This window comes from Triplophysa dalaica, chromosome 12, assembly GCF_015846415.1.
Source record: "Triplophysa dalaica isolate WHDGS20190420 chromosome 12, ASM1584641v1, whole genome shotgun sequence".
Taxonomy (NCBI): domain Eukaryota; kingdom Metazoa; phylum Chordata; class Actinopteri; order Cypriniformes; family Nemacheilidae; genus Triplophysa; species Triplophysa dalaica.
This window is the reverse complement of record NC_079553.1, coordinates 4,975,117-4,999,761: the sequence shown is the minus strand read 5'-3', so window position 1 is coordinate 4,999,761 and position 24,645 is coordinate 4,975,117. Positions and strand designations below refer to the sequence as shown.

General features: G+C 37.3%; 1 protein-coding gene across 4 annotated transcripts; it reads right to left on the bottom strand.

Annotated features, from left to right (window-relative positions):
* Positions 1–1,005: 1,005 nt before the first annotated feature.
* On the bottom strand, positions 1,006–23,696 carry lmna (lamin A). Of its 4 annotated transcripts, none has more exons than XM_056762945.1 (14): positions 23,624–23,696; positions 21,202–21,342; positions 20,144–20,513; positions 8,498–8,654; positions 7,639–7,764; positions 7,327–7,497; positions 7,000–7,125; positions 6,430–6,650; positions 5,298–5,574; positions 5,033–5,140; positions 4,831–4,950; positions 4,587–4,646; positions 4,058–4,273; positions 1,006–3,055 (listed from the first exon to the last, which is right to left on the bottom strand). In XM_056762945.1, exons 3-14 carry the CDS (start codon positions 20,488–20,490, stop codon positions 3,020–3,022), a joined length of 1,965 nt encoding a protein of 654 aa, XP_056618923.1. In that variant the 5' UTR covers positions 20,491–20,513; positions 21,202–21,342; positions 23,624–23,696; the 3' UTR covers positions 1,006–3,019. The 4 variants fall into 4 exon arrangements, with proteins under 4 accessions (XP_056618923.1, XP_056618922.1, XP_056618924.1 ...); XM_056762944.1 differs by lacking the exon at positions 23,624–23,696 and adding an exon at positions 22,925–23,236; XM_056762946.1 differs by lacking the exon at positions 23,624–23,696 and adding an exon at positions 21,529–21,724.
* Between the last annotated feature and the right edge of the window lie 949 nt (positions 23,697–24,645).

Genomic DNA, 24,645 nt, shown 5'->3' with positions numbered 1-24,645 from the left:
TCTATATCCTAAGTCAACCTTGATTAGTTAAGTGATTCAAGGTTAGACATGAAAATAATCTTCATTTAATTCAAATAAACAATATAAAACTACATAATTACAGAAGTATTACAAATGTGAGAAATATACATCCATGCATGCATTTTAAAGTTAGAATTTAATGTCAACTCCGGTATTGTATACATTAGATCAGTGGATCTCAAATGGGGGTACGCGTACTGACATTTAGGAATAAATAAAGAAAATCTATAAATTATGATAATAGTATTTTCATATGAAATTAGGACTATACAAAGATGCATAAAAAATAAATGAATACATTTAGATATAATAACTGTTTGACTCTCATTTCACTGTGTTTTTAAAGTAAAATTTTGTCGTCTGGTCAAGCAGTACTTGGCTTGAAAAAAATCATAAAAAGGGTAATTAAGACAAAAAAGTTTGAGAACCACTGCATTAGAGAGTTCAATTACATCCAAAGTAACTGTAATTAAGTTACAGAAAAAATAAGAGTGATCCCTTACTTTACTTTTTAATGGAAAAATAATTAAATTACAGTAACTGATGACTTAGTAGTTACATCCAACACTGGACTAAGACACCAGCTGAATTCATTTCCTCGTCACAGCAATACACATACACTGCAGTAAATGTCTCATTAAAGCTCATTCATATTTCACTTACAATAAAATACAAATAAATAAAGTTCAGGACATGAGAACTGTTATATCTTTAGCAATAAACAAACAAAGCCTCGAGACTTACCTGCAGACAAAACACACACACATCTGCATAACAAATGCAGCACATTGTCTCTAGGTGTCCATCTGGACAATCTGTTTACCAGGAGCACAATGATATTATCATCATGATATTTTCATAAGCTTTTTGGCAGATAATAACTTTGCAAGCAGTGTTATGCAAATGACTGTTATAATAACAAAAGATAAAAATGAAAGATTTAATAGATACAAATGTATCTTCCATATGATGCAGACAAATTGAAAAAGTCAAAAGGGCTTTATTTAACTGAATAATATTAAGGCACAGTTTGTAACAAGGCTCTTATTTTAACATCAATTCTGAATTTGCTCACAAAATTAAATGTAAATGATGAAAAGAAAAACGTAAGCTCCCAACGATAAAGCAAGTAACAAAAATATCAAGCCCTGTAGTCTGTTTCAGCCAATTGTTTTTTTTTCAAAACCTTTAGGAAATTAAATCACAAACAAAAGAAAACCTTTAAAAAAAAAGAAAACAATATTTTGTTGTCATGATTCTATAATTTAACTCTGTTACATGATGACAATGTGTACAGAAAGATTCATTACAGAGACATTTTTTTTAATTCTCTATTACTTTGCATACGAAGCTTTAACAAATTTCACGATTTCAAACAAAATTTCCTATGACAAACAGGCAAATTGAGCTGTCAGTTTCAGAGAAAAACGAAATAATTGTCTTACAATAATGACAACGGCTGATTAAAGCACAAATACATTACCACAAGTCTTAAGTATATGTAGAAAAAATACTATCCCAAAATCTCCTTTAGCAACCCAAAGCTTTGCAATGCGACAGAATAACATATGTAATATGTAATATATGCAGCTGCGATTACTGTAGATTTCATATTAAAGCACTAAATTTATGTTCAAAGATTATATTACTTTCAAAAAAAACAAATCATTTTAGTTCTTCCTTTAAGCACCACTATAAGAATTTGATTCCCAGTGCAAAAACTCTTTACTACACCAGTTTTACTGCAGTCTAACAGCTGTTTAGATGAGGAACTGGAACTGCAAGAGGAGTGATGAACAAATCGGCACTCAAATCCATAGAGATATGACAAATAATCATTTAGTGTAAATAAATATCTGATGTTTCAACAAAACAACAAAGGCCACCGTAAAAATATGGGAAGTTAAACCAGGGAATGACGGTGGACGTTTTGCACATTCAAATATTCTTCCTCCAAGACTCGAAGCATAAATTTGTTGCTCAAACCTGTAACATTGCAGCGGTTCATTTAAGACAACATGATCCTCTGCAAGTCAAAACAACAAAAGTCAGATTTGTTTAGAACTATCTTCTTTGGATTTGAAGTTGTGTAGTTGCTTCAAGTCTTTCAGAAACATTTCATAACACTTATTAAGTAAGACTACATCATCTGCAGCCTATTCGGGCTCTGTAAGAGTGCCCCTACAAAAAAAACAGTACCAATTTAAATGTGCAATGCTAACGCACAAAATAGTTTTACATCCAGAACACATCTATAATAGTACTACTGTAGAACCTGAAGTCTCACCGTAACGAAACTCTGTAGAATGACATGATCTTGAGGTCTATTGTACATTTGTGAGCCCTTGCAACTGACGACATAATTGCTAACAGCTGATGAGGCTGTTGAGTAAGTATGTTTCCCTTTAACAGGCGTACATAAAAACCGCAAGAGGTAGCACAAAAATACTGTAAAACAAACTGCTGCAATAACTTTACACAAATGTGCTGAACGGTCAATAAAAATTAAACTGGAACCTCATTTCTTGTCCTTCAAAAATTCCTTTTTTTTTGCCCGCGTAGGTCGGGTGGATAACCAGTCTGCAGTGAGGCTGTAGTAAAGAGTTTTGTAACAACAGACCTTGTCTAGAGGGTTTCTTAACTGTGCGTGTTGTGTTTTGACAGCATTCCCGTGTAGACCTCATGGTGCGAGTGTGAAATGCTCAGTTCGCCTCTCTACCTGAGTACAGTACGAGTATTTTGTAGCTACTGCGCAGCCATCATGCAAATCTATTAGAGTAACACTGGACATAATCATCTACAGCTACAGCATAGAAGCTGCTATCAAGCGCTTTGCCAAGCAAAAGCAAAAATCTACCCTGCAGATTATGAAATACAAACTAAGAAAAGTACAAAATATATCATGTCATAGGAACAATAATCCAACTAGGATCTAGGAAAAGGAGAAATTCTTCCTGGTTTATGTGAATGGATAGATGTCAGGGCTGCCCGTAGGGGTTTACATGATGGAGCAGTTATCTAGTTTGGGCCCAGCCTGAGAGAGAGAAAAAAGAGAGAGAGAATTAATAAACGTTTTATTTTATTTAAAAAAACATTTATCTTTCTTAATCTGGTTATTTTACATTTTAATATTCAAATTTTAAACGTTCTTTAACTCATAAATTCATTTTATTTAATGTATACGTGGCATTCCATAATAGATTAAAACTTAAAAAAAATACAAAATTGTTATCTTCCATATGGAAAAAAATATTATTGTACAAAATTTTCCATTGTAAAAATTAATTCTTGGCCTTAAAATTATTCACATAAAATACAGAATCGTTCAAAAGTTTGGGGGCTCTTGAGTGACATTTTTCTCCTGACTTTACAATCCTTTTGATCAAGGTATACCATTAAATGTCTAAATAGTTTTGTAGACAAAAAATACTTATTTCATGACATTCAAAATTTGTATTAAATAAAAAATGTTTTTTAAACTTGGACTGAATAATGTAAAAAATCTGCCAATAGTAGCCTAGAATAGGTGGAATTTAATACTCTTAAAAAAGAATCCCAGTGTTATATAAAAGCTGGTCGCAAAAGGGACATTTTACAAATTCAAGACAAATCCTAAAATGTCAAAGAAAGTACAAGTGACCCTAAACTTCAGAACGATTGAGAGATGTGTAATTTATGAATAATTTTAAGGCCAAGAATAAAGTTTTACTTAAGTTTCACTAAACTATATTTTTTACAATTATCAATTTCATTCCATTTTACTACAGACAACAATTAAGTTCAAATCACTTAAGAAAGGTCACAAAACATAAAATGAAAATTTACAAATTTAAAGAACAAATTAAAACAGACAAAAACACTTCATAAAGAAAGTGACTTTAATTAAATGTTTGATTTTTATGTCTATTTAATGTTTCACTCGTGCGACATAATGAATAATTATTTTAATTATATTCATCAATATTGTATTATGCTATTATTTGTAATACAGAACCAATCAATTAATATCGAAAAAATACATTTTTTAATCACAAACCTGTCTTGGTTTGTCATTGGCCACGATAAAATGTGAAGGCGACACAAAGGACTCAGGCAGACCCCCTCCACTGGTGAACGAACGAGACGCGCTGGACACTCCAGAGCTGGCCGCCATGCAGCTGCCGCTTCGGTCTGACGGCTGGCCGCACGAGCCACACACCACAGTGCGACTGCGCAGGTTGTACTCGCTTTCCCCGCATGTGCTGTGAGCGGCCTGCAGGGAGCATCAGCGGGTGAAATACAAGAGAGGCAAGACAGAGAAGGGCAACGGATCTTATTATAGATGAAGTGTTTGCAGGCCGTTCTCAGTTCATTTTAGTGCTATGATTCATTGCGGAAAAACCTCGCATGCAAACCTCACAAAGTACAAAGCTGGTTAAAGAAAAAGATGTTCATTATGGCTGGTGTGCTTATGTAGAACCAAACCAGAGTTTAAAGGGGCGGTACACAGAACACATGTTTTTTTACTCTTGCAGATATTAGGTAAAATGTTAAAATATGCATAATAAAATGAAATACAAATGTACCATATCGTCATCATCATCATCCTGGAAAAGAGTACGAGTGACCTTCCTCATTGCCATTTCCTGAAGATACACAAAGAGATAAAGGCAAGAAAATGAGCTACAGCATAAGATATGGTCTACACCACAGCTTTTCTGAGCCATGAACAGCCTATTTAAGAAGCGACCAATCACAATAAATGTTCTTCGCACATGGCATTTACTGTTGGATTAATCGAAAGCAGCCAGTCGATGAACGTTCTCTTACCTCCCCGCTAGCACTGATCAGGGTGGTCTGGAACAGATCTCCACTGCCCCATGAGTTCTGGGTCTTCCACACCAGGTCAGAGGGGGGGCTGTGGGTTCCACCAGCTCCTGCGGCCCAGATCTGACAGCAGAGAGACGCAGTGAGTTGTGTCAGGAATTTAAACAATGAAAGAAAAATGAGACGGTTGTTAATCATTACTCACCGTGACAGTCTGACCCGACTTCAGGGTAAATTTGGGTGGGAACTTGTAGATAATTGGAGTGCCAGAACCAATCTGCCTCTTAACCTGCCAGTGTCCCAAAGCTTGATCCTTAGTAGAAAAAAAGATAATAATGAATAAACACTAGCTAGTCTTGATGTTGGTTTATTTACTTAAACTGGTCATTTACACATGAACCTTTGCCAGAATTGTAATTCTACAATATTCAAGAAATATATTTTTACAAGTGTATATGAGTTTCTCTCACCTGGTCAGATTTGTTACTAAGACGGACATATTTTCCCTCCATGTCAACTTCGTCCACAGTCACGCGGCCGCTGGCGGAGGCCTGCTGTGAGACGCGAGTACGCGTGACTGTTCCGCCGACCACGCTGGAGGCGTCGCTGTCGTTATCGTTCAGACGCCGTTTTTTGGAGCTGCCAGATGCGGTGCGAGAAGTGCTGCTCTGGACCACACGAGCAGAACCAGAGGAGCGGCTCACAGCCACACTGCGTACGGGAGGAGGACTTGGAGAGAGACGCAGCCTTGACAGAAAGAAGAGCAGTAAGAGAGAAAGAAAGACTGTAAGTCAAGTGTTTTAGCATTAAGGTTAAAGGAGTAGTTCACTTTCAAAATATATTTTCATGCTCATTTACTCAGCCCCATGTCATCCAAGATCTTTATGTATTTGTTTCTTTGGTCGAAAAGAAGTTATGGTTTTTGATAAATACATTTCAGGATTTTTCTCCATATAGTGGACTTCAATGGACTCCAAACGGGTGAAGGTCAAAATTAAAGTTTCAGTGCAGCTTCAATGGGCTTTAAATGATACCAGACGATGAATAAGGGTCTTATCAAGCGATATGTTCTGCGATACGCATTCATGACTTCACAAAGTCCGTCATTACGTTGAAAAGGTCACGATTGACGTAGGCGGAAGTACCGAGTCAGGGTTTATATATTTTGACCTTCAACCGTTTGGAGTCCATTGAACTAAATGGAGAAAAATCCTTGAATGTTTTCATCAGAATCTTCATTTCTTTTCGACTAAAGAAAAAAAAACATGAACATCTTGGATGACATGGGGGTGAGTAAATGATCATGAAAATGTATTTTGAATGTGAACTACTCCTTTAACATTAAGCAACAAAAGGTTAGAGGACATTATTATATAAAGTTTTAGAGTCTTGTTTTTAAAAATCATATTCTCATTGGAACTTTGAAAGATGTTGTACGGTCATTATGGCAAATAATAATTGTCAAAAAAAGGGAAAAACTAACATTTTAGGCTTCATTATACAATAATATAAGATTACAAAATAGAGAAACTGACCAATCGGAACCAAATATTCAAAAAAGCCCATGTAACAAGTACAACTATGAGTGAATCTGCTTGTCACCTCTCCTCCTCGCCCTCCAGGAGCTTCCTGTAAGCGCTGATCTCCATGTCGAGCGCAAGTTTGATGTCCAGGAGTTCTTGGTACTCATCTAGCTGTTGCTGCATGCGCTGTCTCATTTCAGCCATCTCTCTATCCTTCTCTTCTAGACGGCGACGCAAGACGTCCCTCTCCCTGGACATAGCCTCCTCCAACTCGCGGATCTTTGCCTCGCGAGCAGACAACTAACACAAAGCAAATTACATCACACACATCATCAAGATTTAAATGAGACTTTTAATATTTGAATTAAAATATGTATAATATTCGAAAGATATAGTAATGTAAAAGATTTGCAGGGTTTTGCTAGGCAGCAGACGAATAGACGCTACAACTTAATCTGTACGCTAATATTGTCAATTCATTCCAGGCCAGGACGGAATTCTATGAATCAGGAGTCAGATGCCAATGGCATGTTTAATCAAGTATAAACAGTAATTAAGCTATGGCTCACTTGTAGGAAATTGTCCAATCAGACGAATTTCAAAACAGCACTCCGCAATAAATATCTGAAACGCATGCACGTGTGTGTACCTGTTTCTGCAGTTGAGTGAGCTGTGAGGTCACGCCCTCTAACCTCACACGTGTTTGCTGCAGTTCCTCATGGGCGGCACCCACCAAATGACTGTTCCTGTCTGCAGACTGCCGAGCGTTTTCCAGCTACACAAACAAGCACAAAACAGCATTATGTTTAACTGACAGATACGTTGTATGCTCTAGACATTTTGATAAATGCTGCTGGACCCAGATAAGCCTGCAAATATGTATACAGGGCGGACAGGTTGGTGCCTCGGGGGGGATAAACAGCAGTAGGAAATCACATTCATTTGTGAGTTCTCTCGCCACCCTCTGTTGTGTTACCTTAGAGTTGTAGGTCTTCCCGATCTCATCTTTGTAGATACGAACTTGCTCCTCATGCTGGTTGCGGAGTTCAACCAAAGCCTCGGCCAGTTTACTTTCGAAATCCATTTGAGGGCCGTTGTCGATTTCCACCACACGAGACTCATGCCTGCGTTTAGACTCACGGATCTCCTGTATAACAACATCGGGTCTCAGGATTAGAAGATCCTGCAGCTCTGCACCGCATCGTGGACTTAATTATGTATACTTGAGATGTATATCAAACGTGCACGAAGCACTATAAATATTTGTAGGTGGGCATGTGTATGAGACCTCATTAAAGATGTTCTTTTGAAATTCCAGCTCCTCCTTCAAGGTCTGGATTCGGTTCTCAGCATCCACCCGTCTCAGCATTTCATCCTGTAGCTGCTTCTTAGCATCAACCAGATTTCCTCCAAGCTGCAACACAATAAATCATCTTTATAACTCGACACACATTAATAAACACTGGTCGCTTACTTTTTATATGTTACTACGGTTAGCTGTTCTGATGTGGACCAGCGATTATAATCTGACGACCAGATGTGAATAAAGAGCAATCATATTTTCCCTAATATTTTCCTCGTGCATTCAAAACCTGTATGACTTTCTTCTGCAGAACATGACAGAAGACATTTTTAGCCCATTTGGACACAAAGACATTTCTCAAAATACCTTCTTTTGTGTTCCACAGAAGAATCTTGTCTTAAACCAGTGGGTCTCAAATTTTTTGTTGTAAGGCCCGCTTGTGTGTACTAGGATGTATCGCTATGCCCCCCCTCCCAAATAAAGACTTGTGATCCTTAATAGAATTTGAATTAAACCAAAAACATATTTAATTATTCAATGCTGGAACGTCTTCTTTTTCTGCAAACTTCAGAAATATCATAAATTTCCATATTTCATTAAATGCCATAAAACTGTGGTCCCCATGGATCCCTTTTGGGTCCCCCAGTTTGAGAACCACTGTTTAAACAACAGGATAGGGAACAGCTGGTGCCAGAATTCTTATTTTGGGGTGAATGATCACTTAAGGGACAAATAGTTGCCTTCCACATGAACTGGGATTTTCAATTAGCTACTTTAGCTCCCAGCACATAAACTTTAACCTCTCCATCACCTCAAGAGCCTTAATCATTTATGCGGTCATCACCTTGGCCAGCTGTGCCTTCAGATCTCTAACTTCCGCCTCCAGGGATCTCTTCTCCCCGAGAGCGGTGGTTAAAGCAGCATCCTTAGAGTTCAGCAGAGCTTCCAGATCCTTCAGCCTGGCCAAAGCCGATTCAAGATCCGCCTCCTTTTTACCGTTCCTACAGTTGAAAATACAGTATAAAAAGAACATTTTTACCCAGACACACAAAAGTACACAGTAGATTATTATATGCAGAACATCATATTCATTTGTGCATGTCGACGTATGATATATTTAAAGAGAATAACTCATAATGAAAGCAGCTATTTTATTGTGGCGCCATGGCTCCTTTTAAGCTCCTCAATAGAGGATTGGGTGTAGCATCGTGTCTCAACTGATCTAAGAGAATTAAATATGAAACAAATTTTGTGCAAAACTAAATATGTTTGGCAAGCAGCGAAGCTTGTATAACCAGCCCAGTGCATATTTTCATCAGCCTGCCCAGAGTTTGTCCCAAAAGCCAGTAAACATTAACCCCATGAAGCCTCTCTTTAATAAAAAAAAGAAGGATTTGAACCTCCAACAGTGAATTTAAACCACATGTGCATGAATACAGTGTTGTTCGGTTCAAAACATAGTAAAGAACGACACAAGATCTTAACCTACCACAGAAGAGTATCATCTTGGTATAAACAAATCAGTGAAAAAAGCTATTTTATAACAGCAGGGTTTGATGTGAATGAAGGTTCAAGTTTGCAGTTTTAATAGACTGTATACAATAAACTCTTATATGATAGAATTCCTCACTGTTGTGTTCTTAAAGGGACAGTTCACCCAAAAATGTAAATTCTGTCATCTTTTCCTCACCCTCAAATTGTATTAATTTCTTTGTTCTGATGAACACAGAGAAAGATATTTCGAAGAATGCTTGTAACCAAACAATTCTTGCCCACCCCTGACCACCAGTGTAGGGCATTCTTTCAAATATCTTTCTCTGTGTTCATTAGAACACCTAAATGTATATAGATTTGGAAAAACTTCAGGGTGGGCGAATGAAGACAGCATGTTTTCTCATCCTTTTTCAACGCTTCATTTGGCTTCTATGTAATGAACAAAACATACATCCCTCATACAGACAATGAACAATTTACTGACATTCCTCTGTAGGTTTAAAGATGTATTTGCCCAGTTCAGATTTCAAAAGTCTTTCAAAATAATGATTACAACTTAAAACAATTTAAACTCTGCCACAGTGCCGTTAAATTACAACATACACACACAAAACCATTGCAAATTAGATTGTACACAAAGTACGACCTAAATTAACCCAACACTCTTAAAAATAAAGTTGCTTAACAGGTTCTTTACAGCAAAGCCATAAAAGATCAATTTTTCAAAATCTTGTTCATAATGTTTCATAATTTGAAGAATCTTTTTTCGCCACAAAGAACCTTTAGTGAAACAGAAAGGTTCTTCGGATGTTAAAGGTTCTTTATGGAACCATTTAGACCAGAAAGGTCCTTCTATGGCATCGAATAACCTTTAGAAGCACATTTATTTTGGGGTAAGAGTGTAGTGGATTGTAGACATCTGCCATTTTTAAAAAAGGGAAATAATCCTACAAAAACCTCACACCATTGAGTCATTATGGCTATCTGATGGTTGAGATGCTAAGCTAAACAGAGCAATGTTTTGTAACTCCATAGAGCTACAGTGTTTACATTTTTAGGGGAAGTCAAAACAAACATAATTATAATGTTAAACTAAGACAACTACTGAAAGATTAAAAACTAGATTTACTAAGATACTTCCAGAGTTCTCAGAGGTGTGTGAATGGAACAATCCCATGATACCTCCTTCCTGAGAGAAGGAATTTGACCAACTTCCCATTCTAAACAACGGCCGCTCTGTTATGACATTTTATTCTTTCCAGCTATTCCACTTACTAAAAACGATTAAGAAGTGCACAGAAAGAGATATTTGTTGTTATTGTTGTTGTTCTGATTCATATAGAAGGCGTCTTTAACACCAAGCATACTGCAGCGACACAAAAATCTAAGGTTTTCAGTTACTGATGCAATTGGAGAAATGCTAAACCCAGCCAGCCATATAAAATTATTCAACCAAAAAAATAACACCAAGACAACCAAAATAAAGTCAAGATAAGATTAGTTTCTGCATTTACCATTTACAAGAAATTGTGCGCACAAGAATATGTAAATAAATACAATGATACTTCAACAAATGATGCTTTTGAAGAATCCTAAGTACAACAAAGGTACTTTATGTAAAACGAAACATCTTGATTTCAGATTCTGGTATGAAAAAGAAAAATGCATCACAAGTCAACCTGTAGGATTATATTACATGTTTTAAAAACAAAACGCCTTCCCTTTAGCAGGGTACAGTATTATTATGGAAAAATTGGCCCAAATAATTTAAGTTTAATTTTTTACAATATTATGTATTTTATTTTGTTATAGTTATACAATATCTGGCATATGTTTAAAATTTGCACTGGTGTTCATTTGGAGGACACGATAAAAGTTTAAGAGCCTCGTGTGGTCAGTGTTAACAGCTAAATTCAGGTCAGTGGCTTGTTCCCTTATTTGGATTCTATTATCTTGTGGTATGTATCAGCGTTCATGTTTTCTGCCACTGTATTTGGGCTGTTTGTTTAGTTTCCAGGATCTGTCCACAGGAAGTCAAATTGACCAGAGGCCTTTGAAAGCAGACAATGGGACAACGTGTGTTGATGTCGCCTCTACACCGGTTCTCTTTGTTTCTGACTGGACCTTGCTGTTTGCACAGACCTGGTCAATGTTTACATACTGCAAACAGTGAACTACATCTCTGACTGGTGATGAGAATTACGCTTGTGTTAGCTAAAATATAACAGAGCTTCTAAATTATAGTATTTGGCCAAGGGTTCTTCAATAAAGCATCGGTTCCAGTAAGTTTTGTGTGTAGTTTGTGTCCCGGGTTGTATGTGTGTGAGAGAAAGCAGGAGAAGGGTTAGGCTTGGCATCGTAAAAACGCTTGGAAACATTTAAGCCACAAGGAAAGAGAGAGGAGAAAGAAAGAGGGAGGGAGGAGAGGAATGTTACAGCTCAGCCTCCAGCTTCTCAGCGAATCACAGCTATCTTTGTCTTTTTCTGTGACGAAAATGAAACCCACAAAAATCCCTATGAATGTTTGCAGTATGGTAACCATGACAGAGTGGATGACTAAAGGTTGTCCTACCATCTTTGAGAGAAAAGTCCACTAAATATAAAAAGAGAGAAAGAATGGGGTTTCCCCAACAACCACCCTTGTTGTGAACTGAGTGTTGCCAAAACACACTGTAGCCAAATTATTCAATGAAGAACTATAAAAGTCAAATCCAGATAAATATTGTTAATAACACTAATGGCCATTCATTACAAAGCACTTATGATTCCAAAACCACACCTCTTCTTTCAATTTTAGTCATTGCAGTGTTTCTCCCATGCTTGTAGCAAACAGTACCACATAACAGACTGAAACATACAGCCGTCAAATACAACAGCTGGAGGTTGTGAGAGGAAAAACGCCTGCAGGCGGTCATCAAAAACATTTTGTAAAACCTTAAAAAAACACATGGTAAACCATACAACCTGTCACACGAATGTAATTTTCAGATGAACTAAACCTTTATAGTACTTATTTATATACATTCAAAAGCCCACTGTGCGAATGAATTATTTATTGCTTTTTTATTTCAGCATGCGTCTGAGTTGAATTAAAAAATAATACCCAGCCTCAAACTCCGCCCCCTCTTCCCTGCAGCTTAACAAAACACTCATGCAACACTTTTGACGTAAACGTGACTGACAGTTTTAGTTTCCACCGGGTGGAGAACATGTGTGGACAATATCAAATATCTCATTTAAGGGTTCCCCATTTTCACACCGGTCAAAGAATGAACATTTCCCCTTTAACAGAGACGATTCTGACTCACTCTTACCAACTACAGTCTGTCCATAAAGTCTCCATGGAAACCGAGTGGAAAGTACAGATGGAAAAACGTATGGACAAGAGAAAAAAGGAGGTAACATTAACACTGTTAAATAACTGGAAAAAACTGAGTTTGCACAACTTAACGCTTCAATAAATTCTTTAAGCTGATCAAGACTTAACTAAGCTAAACTATGGCAGACATTAACTGGTATTGCGATATGTTATACATGTTTGGCTTTCAAAACTTAATGGTAATCAAGGGTTTGATGACATCTATATGCTAGTTGCTAGTCTACCCTTAAATGCTGATTTAAATCCTGCAAATTCTACATCCCCTCTCCTCTGGAAACAGACCCAAAAAAATTATAGTGACTCACTAACTGACCGCACTTCCTCATTTTGTTCACTAAAAATGATATCTAGAATAACTATGTCCATTTCACTTACATCACTAATGACTAGCGATACCCAAGTATGGCTCTGATATAGTAAAGGAAGGCTATTGAGGGGACAATCTATTCAACACCTTTCGCCGCAACCTCCTACATCAATAAGGTCACATTTATATGGTGCTTTTTATGATAGAAAGTTTTATGGCGTTAAGGAAAGTCATTCTGTGATACAAGATCTAAATGTGTATATGCACTATTTAACTCTGACTAGAAGCGGCATGTATTCGAAAAGCAGTAAAAGTTGCATAAATAGGGAGATCTGCGATTAAACATAAAACTATCAACATAGAAATATGTTTTTTTTTATAAAAATTCTAAATTATGAAAGATTTTAATTAGGGCTGTCAAACGATTAATCGCGATTAATCGCATCCAGGAAAAAGTTTGTGTTTACATAATATGTGTCCGTGTATTGTGCATATTCATTTTGTATTTATAAATACAAAAACATACACATAAATGTATATATATTTATAATTTTTTGGGGGTGAATTATTGATATTTACCAATAATTTAAATTACATATAAAATTTATAAATATTAAACGTTTATATGTTTCTTAAATATATAAACACGAAGGTAATATGCACAGTACACAGACATTTATTTTATGTAAACACAAACTTTTATTCTGTACACGATTAATTTAAATACATTTAACAGGTTAAGTAAATTCAAATCTAGGTCTACGTCTGAATTTTAGACCTTCAAGTCTGAAATAATCCTGTAATTTAATAGATACACGTGAGCAGACATCCTGCTTACTGTGCATTTTTCAAAATCAAATCTTAAATTTCAAAGAGCGGGATACACTGACGTTGACACCCAAATGCCTTTATCACATATACTTTATTATCAACATATCAAGATCATAGTTGTGTTTTATATGACATGACTTTTATTATCTAAAGTTATGGTAACTACATAAAAATATAAACCAGAAAAATAATTCAGCATTTTTATGTTCAAATGACATCAGAAAGCAACTGTTCCAGAAGTGGTAGTGCCATAAATACAAATACATGTTAGGATTCTTCTGAATCTCACTGGTGGACCCTAAAGGTGTGGCTTTATATTCAGGGTGTGCCCCGTATCCGTTACCCGTTCAGAAACAAAGAGAACATTATTCCCTATCTCTGATTCACTGGCTTACAGCCACAAATGCATACACAACTTCCCTTTAGACTGAAATACACATCTATAATGTATTTAATCCTTCTGTCTAGTCAGCCTTAAGAGCAAGACTTGTGCAAAACCAGGCAGTTGATTCATTCATGACCATGAAACAACTGATAACAAAAAACTGATCCTGGCACAGTTGTTCAGCAATTGGCCTCATCTCCAAAATGATGAATCTGTCTATACTTTATACTGGACTGGACAGACATACATTAATCTAACCATCCAATATTAATAAAAAGCGTTTTGTAACAAGGAGAATGCATCGAGGCCCTGCCAGCGTGGCAGCTCTGGGTTTATGAGCTGCGGATGGTGACTCACTCTCTCCCTGACGCCCGTACAACCCACCAGAACAGCACCAATTACAGTAACCCGCTCCTCCCTTTTCTTATCCGAGCCCAGTCGAACATAATCTCATAATGCATCCGAGGATCTGGTTTTGTATATAAACACTTTCCAGTGACTTTTTAACAGACTAAACATAACCAGATGCATCTAACTGTCATCTCCAGCCCTTCAGACCTTGCTGGTTAAGAATGGGATGGAGATGATGTGTGTGTGTATGTTTCTGTGTGTGTGTACTCTGCCAGTGTTTCCCATTATGTGTGGTTTGGTTTGGATCTGGCAGCAAGGCTATGAGTCACATGGCACGGACACGTGACTCCGCCTCTTCTCTCTTTCTTAACCACATCGGTTCGTTAAGCAGTTTTGTTGGATTTGAATAAAACTATGAAGGCATTTCAGTAAGATTTGGCACCTTTGCATTTAATTAAAACTGTCAGATGTATGTTATTATCGTTTATCTACCAAACTAATAAAAAACACAGATAGCTTGGCTTTGTATATGAATTGAAAAAAGTTCCTTCGAGGCAAGTTCGTTCAACAGACGACTATTTCAGTTATACCTCCAGGCAGCGTTTTTTTTTTTACAAAGGCAATGGTGCAAGTACAGCTACTATTTGAATGAGTAAAGTGTTAAATCTCCAAAATGAGCTGCTAAATTTCTAAATATTTTAAATCAGCAATAACGTCGGACAACAAATTTTATTTATTTAATAGTACAGTTAACGCATGCGTACTCTGTTAAAAAAACAGGGCTCCATATCTAAAAGCTGATTCGCTCTTTAAGCAGTTGGGTGGGGCTTCCATTACAACAGCTTGTTTTTTTGCACATTATGATTTATCCTATTTATTTTTCCACCTCCTCCTTAAATGTGACTACATTAATTGTATTTCAACAACTCTTTAAAGTGTCATGAAGGATCAACTATTACAATGAAAGTTATAGTCTTCACAACCGAACCCTTTACACAGTATAAGTCTGACATGTCTGATCTTTTGAGTCAGTAGATGGAAATTATGTAACCAACCGAATGAGTCATTCGGTCCACAGGCCGTTCCCATTCAACCACAACCAAATGGAACCGCATGGGAAAAATATGGATGCGTCTATGTGCTTTAAACATTCAACATTTAAAGAATAAAACAAATGAAAAGTAATCATAAAAAGCGTGTTAATCTAACCAAAAATGTATACGTGTCTAGGGGAGTGTGCAAAAGTTTATTTGCCCGTCATGTAAGAATTATTTATAATAATTGATGTGGATCATAAAATGTGCATAAGCTTTGTGTTTGGTTATAGACCTCATTATTTTTGGAGAATTCAATTTGTATATTTATCATTGTCATGCCATTGAAATGTATTAACCTAAAACTTCAAAATAAATGTTTTTTCAGACTGAGTGTGTGGAGAACATAAACACTATATAAAACTACATTCTACAAAGTTTACAACAGTAAAAAAAAAAACACATGGAATCCTTGACCATTGTTATATTAAAGTCAGTCAAACAAAGTCAGTCTGTATTCATTAATTTAAAACATTCAACTTAAGTGGAATAAAGATCTCAGAATGTTTAAAAGCACAGTTCTCCCAAAATCTTTTGTGTCACAATTTATTACATAATTTACAACAAAAGTTTCATTTTTTGGTGAACTATTTCCTTAACGTGATATGCCTACGACAGTTGATCTTCAGTGAGGTCATGAGGTTAGCAAAGAAATGTGTCCTAAGGCAGTGAACAAACCAACAACAGAATGGGATCTGTATCCCTTTTCACACAGCATGTTCTTCACTGAGAAACGAGACAGGGTTTTCTTTTCAGACGCATAGTATGATGAATGTGCAGTAATGCTTTTGTACACATCGGTTTGGTGAAGTTGACATAGAGATGTAAGCACTTTGTAAAGTCAAAAGGATCGGGACAAAATAAAATGTATCTTGTTTGAGTATTTATGGAAGGGCAGTTCTGAAGTACAAAACGCCATCATGGGAGTGGTTCTAAAAAAGATCAAAGTATTTCGGCATTTTCACAATAAAACACAGTTCAATATAAATTGTAATTTCTCAAAGTTGATTTTATACCACACACAATGCCCAAACAACACAAGGATTATCTCATGTGAATGTGCCATTTGTGACTCTGCAGGAAGTTTATTAGCATCATATGATAAGTGTTTACTGCCGTGTGTTAAATTTGATAAAGCCAGAGGATGATGGGAAATTATTTCCCTTTAAGATGTGTAAATACTATCTGCATTCCGCCTAGACAACCCGAGCACTAAAGTTTATTCTTATATATAAAAATGAATAGGTTAACAATGATTTCTAAACCACACCACGCAATACACACAAATACTTCACATAAAAGACAGTTTTGCGTTTTTGTTGGCAGGGTGGAGTTTCTGTCGGGATATCTGTAGCCAGACTAGTACAGTAGTAACTTTGCACCTAGGATACAGATAATCCAGTCAATGGCAAACCTACAAGAGATGGGGAAGGGCCAAGAAATGACTCATCCAGCATAGTATTATATTAAAGTCTGAAACCTGCCAAATGTGTATTTGTTCTTTTTGCCCTACCTTAAGCAACATTGATCAGAATGTAGTTCCCATAATCATTAGACCTATGAAATGATTTAAGAGTCTTCAATGCTTTGTAATAAAATCTAAACCTTTCCTAAAACTCACATATCCAAAATAACGTTGATTGAAATGTATTTTCTTTTAACTACAGGCATCATAACACAACAGTTTTTACACGGAAGGACGTCCAACACTGTAGAGATATCCGATATAAGCCTTGTGAGTCCATTTGCGATACTCTAACCACATAGAAAGAGCACGTGGGGGACATGTAGACTGGTTAATCTTTACAGTATAATCTGTGGAATCATGCTTTAATCTGCAAGACTTCCTTTTGGGATGCTGGAGTGCATATCTGAACTAAGATTAATCATGTTTCAATAATTTCACAAATAAATTGTAATCTCTGCTCAAACGGGCAGGGCTCGAGACTCAGCAGATGTTTAACTAAATAATGGATTAGTGTTAGTCATTTAAAATAAATGTATTGCCTCCGATATCCTCCGACTTACCTTTTGAGCTGCACTATAACGGCTTGTAATTGTATAATCCAAATCAACATTTTTATGTACACAATGGTACCGAATGAACTGAAATAAACTCATCTTTCTACACATGAACCCACTGATCACACACACTCACACACTGCACCTGTCTATAGAGTTCAGAAAGACACATGCATGCACACAGAATAGTCTTCTGTCTGATTATAACCAAATGGTGTTTTACAGATTTGCCAATAGAGAACACAAGAACGTGAACACTGACCACATGCACACAGATGCTCACAAACACACACATCCCTCCGGCAGCCAAAAACGTGTGCTGTCTCTGCTATAGTACATGACCTGGCCTGACCCTAAATTAAAGAACCAGTAAATTATAATAACTTTAAGACAAGCCTCTTAACTACATCTTCTTTATATTAGAAATATATGCAGTATGACATATCTCGAGCTAAACCAAAACGCTACACATATTGTCGAATTCAATATTTAAAGCACCAGTTCAGTAAAGTCTCAGTCTACCATAAAGAAGAAAACGAAATAAATTATTTCTAATGTGCGTTTTATTTCTGCTAAGAAAGTACATTTAATGACTCATATATATGAAACAATACTACAGTTTTAATCCTAACATAAGCCCGTCTTCCCGAGGTGTTTCCCCGTAGCTACTTAAAGCTCATGAGTCACTACTCTGTCCACTCAGAAGCGTCTCTCACATACCCACAATGCTGCGTGGTTGCTGTGGAAACCAAACACTTCTAAACAGCTCCAATGAGTAAAGGCATCTAACTGCATCACAGAATCAACATTTACCGGAACTCATTCAAGGGATACCCTGGGAGACCAATAGAAACCATTAACTTCCCCAATTTAACCACAAACACGACTGTACTGAGTGTTGGTGAAATAATTTGGTAAAGGAGTGTGACTGGCAATGATATGCGTTTATCTTGGAACCACACCCGCTCGGGTGTGAATTTAACTTTCAACTGAGGATTACCTAAAAAAACTACCATAGAGACAGCCGCGTAAACAGTCTGAGAACGTTACGGCAACATTTACAACGACTAACTAACAATTACATCATTATCCTTCGGAACAAAACCTCAATAAACACCCACATTAACATATTTCAAGCATGGCCATCGACTCGAGTCTGTGGGGGTTTATAGGTGTTATGTTGCTTTTGTTTTAATGATGGCTGGTATCTATGGAGTCAGACTTGTGTTAAATATGCATGTCAATGTGAAATGTGAAAACTCACCAAAAATAAGGTGAAATCATGTTGATTTTACAAGTCATTTTAAATCACTGTTGTTATGTAAATACACATTTAAACTGTTTAATTTGTATTGATGAGTTGAAATAAAACACAAATTTTTTTATAAAAAATAAGTTGAATAAATTGAAAATGGCTTGTAAAGACAATTTAATTCAACTTAAATATTTTAATCTACTGTACACTATACAGAATTAACAAATCAATTATATTATTTAAATAAAATTGTAGGCGCCTTATTATTTAAATCCCACTTAAGTGCCACTAAAGAAAACTAAGAATGACTTAACAACATATCACAAAGCTTTTCTATTCCATATCAACCTGCCTCCGCATGCTTTTTGGTTAAACCCGCACATTACAAAGTTGTTATCTATCTTCTTCAGTCTTGATAAAAATTCAGAACAGAAATTCATCATTTCCGCAGAAGGCATAGCAGCTATAACCTGGAATGTAATTTCATTGATGAACCAGATAAAAAAAACACACTGAACCTGTTGCAAGGGGTGTGGTGACAAACCCAACAGTCTTTTCCCAACCACACCACCCTCACTTCACACTCACAACGTTTAAGGCTACCTAAGCTGGAGAACACCTTTGGAAGAGTCAGAGGAAGCGTGTGGGTGGCCCTAGTATAAGCATCCATCTGTTCGATCCCATTACGTGCCATTTAAATATGGCGCTAAAACCATTAAATCATTTTTTTGTCAATTACGCATGGCTTATTTAAAGAAAATAATAAAAAAGAAAAATATTGGTAAAGCACAACAATATACATGAATGAAACCGTTTTAAGTCACAATTAATAACCTTTGAGACTGTTGCCATAATACCGGATTTATGTTGTTTGCTTTTGTCCAAGTCTATTTTTCTTCATAACAGCCATTTTAATCTGTTACCCTGACTGCTAATGCGTTTACGTTAATGCTCGACAGGAAAAGATGCATCAAAGAGACTAAAGCAGTGAGCTGTCAAATTAAGTGACCGAAGAAATAAGCAGACACACAAGGCAGAGCTGTAATAGTTCAGCTAAATTTAGCCGAGGACTAGGCTGTGCGTCCAGGGGTCGGCTCCATTCTGCTCTTTAGGGTTAAACGGATCTCCTTTACGAACTGAAGACATTTCAGGAAGAAAAGGGGAGCTAAAATCAGCTGGGGTCTGCAGTTTTTCTACATGTCAGCAAAATGCACCTGTGACCGAAACTGAAACTGGGGGCTTTCTGGGAGTCGTGTTCACTGGAGCGTTTATAAGAAATCCTTGATTTCCAGGACCAGGGCTGCAATTCTGGTTTACTTTCAAATTATTATCGGGGGATTTTTCGTGAAATGAAGGTGACCTGGACACATACCTGGCCTTCAGCTCCTTGTAGTCCTCACGTACTTTGCTGAGCTCCAGTTGTAGTCTGGCTCGCTCTTTGGCCACTGAGTCCAGAGACTTCCTGGCGTCTGCCAGCTCCGCCTCGTACGCCGCTTTCATACCCCCCAGCTCTCGGCTGATCTCCGTCTCCGACTCAGTGATGCGCAGCCGCAGGCCTGCATTCTCTGACTCTAGAGATCGCACCTTATCGATGTACACCGCCAAACGGTCATTCAGGTTACACAGGTCTTCCTTCTCCTGCAGCCGGGTGATGCGAGTGGGAGACACGATGTTGGCCGCCCCTCCGCGGGTGCTTCGTTTTTGACTTGGAGTCTCCATAGCTGTCCTGGAAGTGTACGGGACTGAGAAGAGAAGTGAAGAAAAGTAAAGTGAGTGTGAAGGAGATAACAGGACAGCATAAGACAGACATGTTTGAGAATCATTCTTCTGAAACAATAAGACAAATGATTATTAAACTTATTTATTGCGATAAATAAATACACGCGAATCAACGCCCACTCACGTGTTCCCACCTCTCTGCCCATCGACCTACCCACATTCCCTCACTCACCCTCTATGCCACGCCCAACCTCCAATCATATCCATTCATATTCAGAACACATTTGTGAGAATAAACAACTCTTTTTTTCAGACAAACTTAAACATCGCCTATTCTAGACTAACAAATGTATATTTTGAGAAAATACTAAAAACAAACAAAATGCGAGACTGGCATAGACATGCATGATAAAGTCCTACCTACATTAGCTTGCACCACACAGACACGGTGGTATTTATTTTGGATCGTAAAAGTAATTCCAAACGTAACAATATGCTGAGACAGGCCTGTGCGACACTCCCCCTAGACACAATTACTGAACACAAACGTCTCTGTCTCTCTGTCTGTCTCTCTGTTTCTCTCTCTCTCCCTCTCCCTCTCCCTCTCTGCAATGCTAAAAAAGCTATAAAACACAAGTGAAAGTTATCTCGATACAGAGCATTTACAATCTGCAGCACCATACTAATCTGCAATACACCAGAATCACTAACCTGGTTGATGAAGTCGTATAGAGTTTGTGTTATGGAAGTTTCCTGGAGCTTCTGTGTCCAGCGCAAACTATTCAGTGCGTGTGTCTGGTCTGACTTACGCTCCAAACCTCTGGCAGAAACTCACGCTGTCGCTCAACCCTCCTTTCAAAGGACGAGAGAGAGAGAGAGAGAGAGAGAGAGAGGAGCAGGGGAGGGAGAGGAAGGTGGAGTTAAGTCTGACTCAGTATGTCCACACAAGGGAATACGGAATGCACGGAGCCTCAAAAGGTCTCTTGATTCATCATTCACTTACAGTTGATATTTTTATTTACGAAATCCGTAACTTACTGTAGAAGAACAAAGCTTCAAAAACATAATTTAATCTTCCCTAAAGAAATGACAAAAAAAGAATAAATAAAATAAATAACAGCTTGACAAAATCCGAGGTAGTCCACCGAGGTTTCCGAAGAGCAAATGTATCCAACCAAGTAAGCGTTCCTTTATCGTCGTCTCACACAAATCCAGACTAGATCCATCCCCGCTGTATGACACGAGGTCAAAAAAAGAGAGCTTTCGGAGAGCCACCGCACCTCTTATATTAAATCCCAGCCTGTCATTTATTGCTAAGGGGTGGACATGTCAAAAATAAAGTATCCAATCAGGTGTCGCGGGGGAAAAAAAGAGAACGAGAAAATAAGATCCTTTTAAGGAAGGAAGGTTGTGCTTCAGTTTACACACTACTGGTCAACTCCCATACACTACCTAGTGCATACTAGCTTAAGTGAGTGAGGACACAATTGCAAAGACAGGTCTCACCTGCTCAGTACATGCATGTCGGGTGCTGAACCAGAAGATACAAGACTAAGGTCTTAAAGAAGCAGGCATACATAGATATCATCTGTTATTATTTTAATCACTATGTGCAAAAACTGTTCTGGAAACAGCAGACACTTAAAAGAAGAGGGCTTTCGGAGAGCCACCGCACCTCTTATATTAAATCCCAGCCTGTCATTTCTTGCTAAGGGGTGGACATGTCAAAAATAAAGTATCCAATCAGGTGTCGCGGAAAAAAAGAGAACGAGAACATAAGATCCTTTTAAGGAAGGAAGGTTGTGCTTCAGTTTACACACTACTGGTCAACTACCATACACTACCTAGTGCATACTAGCTTAAGTGAGTGAGGACACAATTGCAAAGACAAGTCACACCTGCTCAGTACATGCATGTCGGGTGCTGAACCAGAAGATACAAGACTAAGGTCTTAAAGAAGCAGGCATACATAAATATCATCCGTTATTATTTTAATCACTATGTGCCAAAACTGTTCTGGAAACAGCAGACACTTAAAAGAAGAGAGCTTTCGGAGAGCCACCGCACCTCTTATATTAAATCCCTGCCTGTCATTTCTTGCTAAGGGGTGGACATGTCAAAAATAAAGTATCCAATCAGGTGTCGCGGGGGAAAAAAGAGAACAAGTACATAAGATCTTTTAAAGGAAGGAAGGTTGTGCTTCAGTTTACACACTACCTAGTGCATACTAGCTTAAGTGAGTGAGGACACAATTGCAAAGACAGGTCACACCTGCTCAGTACATGCATGTCGGGTGCTGAACCAGAAGATACAAGACTAGGATCTTAAAGAACCAGGCATACATAAATATCATCCGTTATTATTTTAATCACTATGTGCCAAAACTGTTCTGGAAACAGCAGACACTGTGGCGTGAGAGGATAAGTATACTTACAACCGCAAAGGCGGATCGATGGAAAAGAGTCGCAGTGTGTGAGAAAGGCCTGGCAGCTTTCTCTTTTTCTGATGTCTCTTTGTCTAATAAAGCCCTTTCACTGCCATCCTCTGCCTCGTTCGTACTATGACACGCAAACTCCGTGCATTCCAACAAAACAATGAAATTCCCAAGAGAAACTGTCTCTCTTAAGGACTCTTTCAAGAATCTGACGCAGGATCTGGGAGATCGGGTCACGTGACACATTTAACATCAGCTGTTTTGTAGGAATGCTCAAAAGGTCAAAGTGTGGCGTGAAACGGAGAAAGATCAAACAAAGCATGACAGGTTACAAAGTGTCTAAGCATGACAAGTTAGACACTTCCATTCCCCTATTTAGCTAGATTGGCTTTATATAACATTTTCATATAGAACGTTGTGATTAATACAATTAAGCTTTAATAGGCTACAAAACGCAACATTTTGATGCAGTACAAACGACTAATTGACGTTTAAGGAATATAATTATCTTGAACAAAAAGGGTCTGTTTGAATAAGATTGTTAAAAGTGTTGAGTCATGCATTAAGAATCACAGGTCTGAGCACCGGATCTCTTTATATATAAACAGCCCACAAAACCCCGGTTGCTATGGAGCAGAGTGACCACCGCAGTAGATGAAATGTTTAAGGAAAGACTCATTCGTGGAAATAATGACTCACAGTTCTCTTATCCCAAGATCAGGAAATGTTTGCAGGCGTTCATGGTCGACCATACCCTCCTGACTGGCCTCGCAATGCGCATGGACTGTAGGGTAGACGCCCTCTAGTGGCCATTCCGCAGACATGCGATGAGCTCACGTTTACAGAATATCGGTTATCACCAAAATACGAGTTACCGTCGTTTTACAAATGTACTCTGATGTAGCATCTACGATTATTGTCAATGTAAAGCCATAATAAAAGTGTAAAGGATTAACAAAAACGTTCAGGGTTTTATAAGTAGAATGTTAAGTTTTGATCTCTAATTTTAATTATTATTATTATATTTTAATTATTATTATTTTAGATTATGTAAATCCTGTTTGTAAACATTGCAAGGCAATTTTTTTTGCCTTTTTATGACACAAACGCCATGATAAAAACATGTAATATCTGTGATGTTTATATGCAACTCATTGACCGTATTTGTTAGTTTATAAATATAGAAATATTCAGCACAAACACATTCATTTCTTTTATGTCGAATTTTTGACTAATTTTGGTGTCAATCATGTTTTCTGTTATTGCACTGAAGTACACGAGTATTGACCTGATGGTCATCATTACTCGACATTTTCTTTTCGTTTTCTTCAACGTGTTTTCTTTGTGGCTTTATTTTATTTCTTTGTAGTTTAATGCATTCGCTAAAAACGAATATTTATTATTAATAGGCACTATGGAAAAGCACTCTGGTGACCCCTGCCGACTATTAGGTTCAGTGTCGCTCCTCATACAATTACCGCATTTCTCCACCTGGTGGCGGCATAAACGCAATATTTATAATCCAAAATTGGACAGTTTTTTGAAGTCATAATATAACAATCAATTACACGACGTACACAGCAACAATAATTAATAACCATAAAAATAAAGGAGACTAAATTATGATCCACATTTAGGATTTTCAGTAGTAAGAATGTTTTTACTACACTTATGGTGGGAAAAAGATTTCACAATAACAATAAACAGATTTTTCTAATCAA

Coding starts and splice junctions, on each gene's coding strand:
- lmna (XM_056762945.1), bottom strand. CDS start 20,490: ATGGAGACTCCAAGTCAAAAACGAAGCACCCGCGGAGGGGCGGCCAAC. Junction 5,575..6,429: donor CTGGAGGGCGAGGAGGAGAG/GTGACAAGCAGA, acceptor CTTTCTGTCAAG/GCTGCGTCTCTCTCCAAGTC. Junction 5,141..5,297: donor TTAGTAACAAATCTGACCAG/GTGAGAGAAACT, acceptor TTTTCTACTAAG/GATCAAGCTTTGGGACACTG.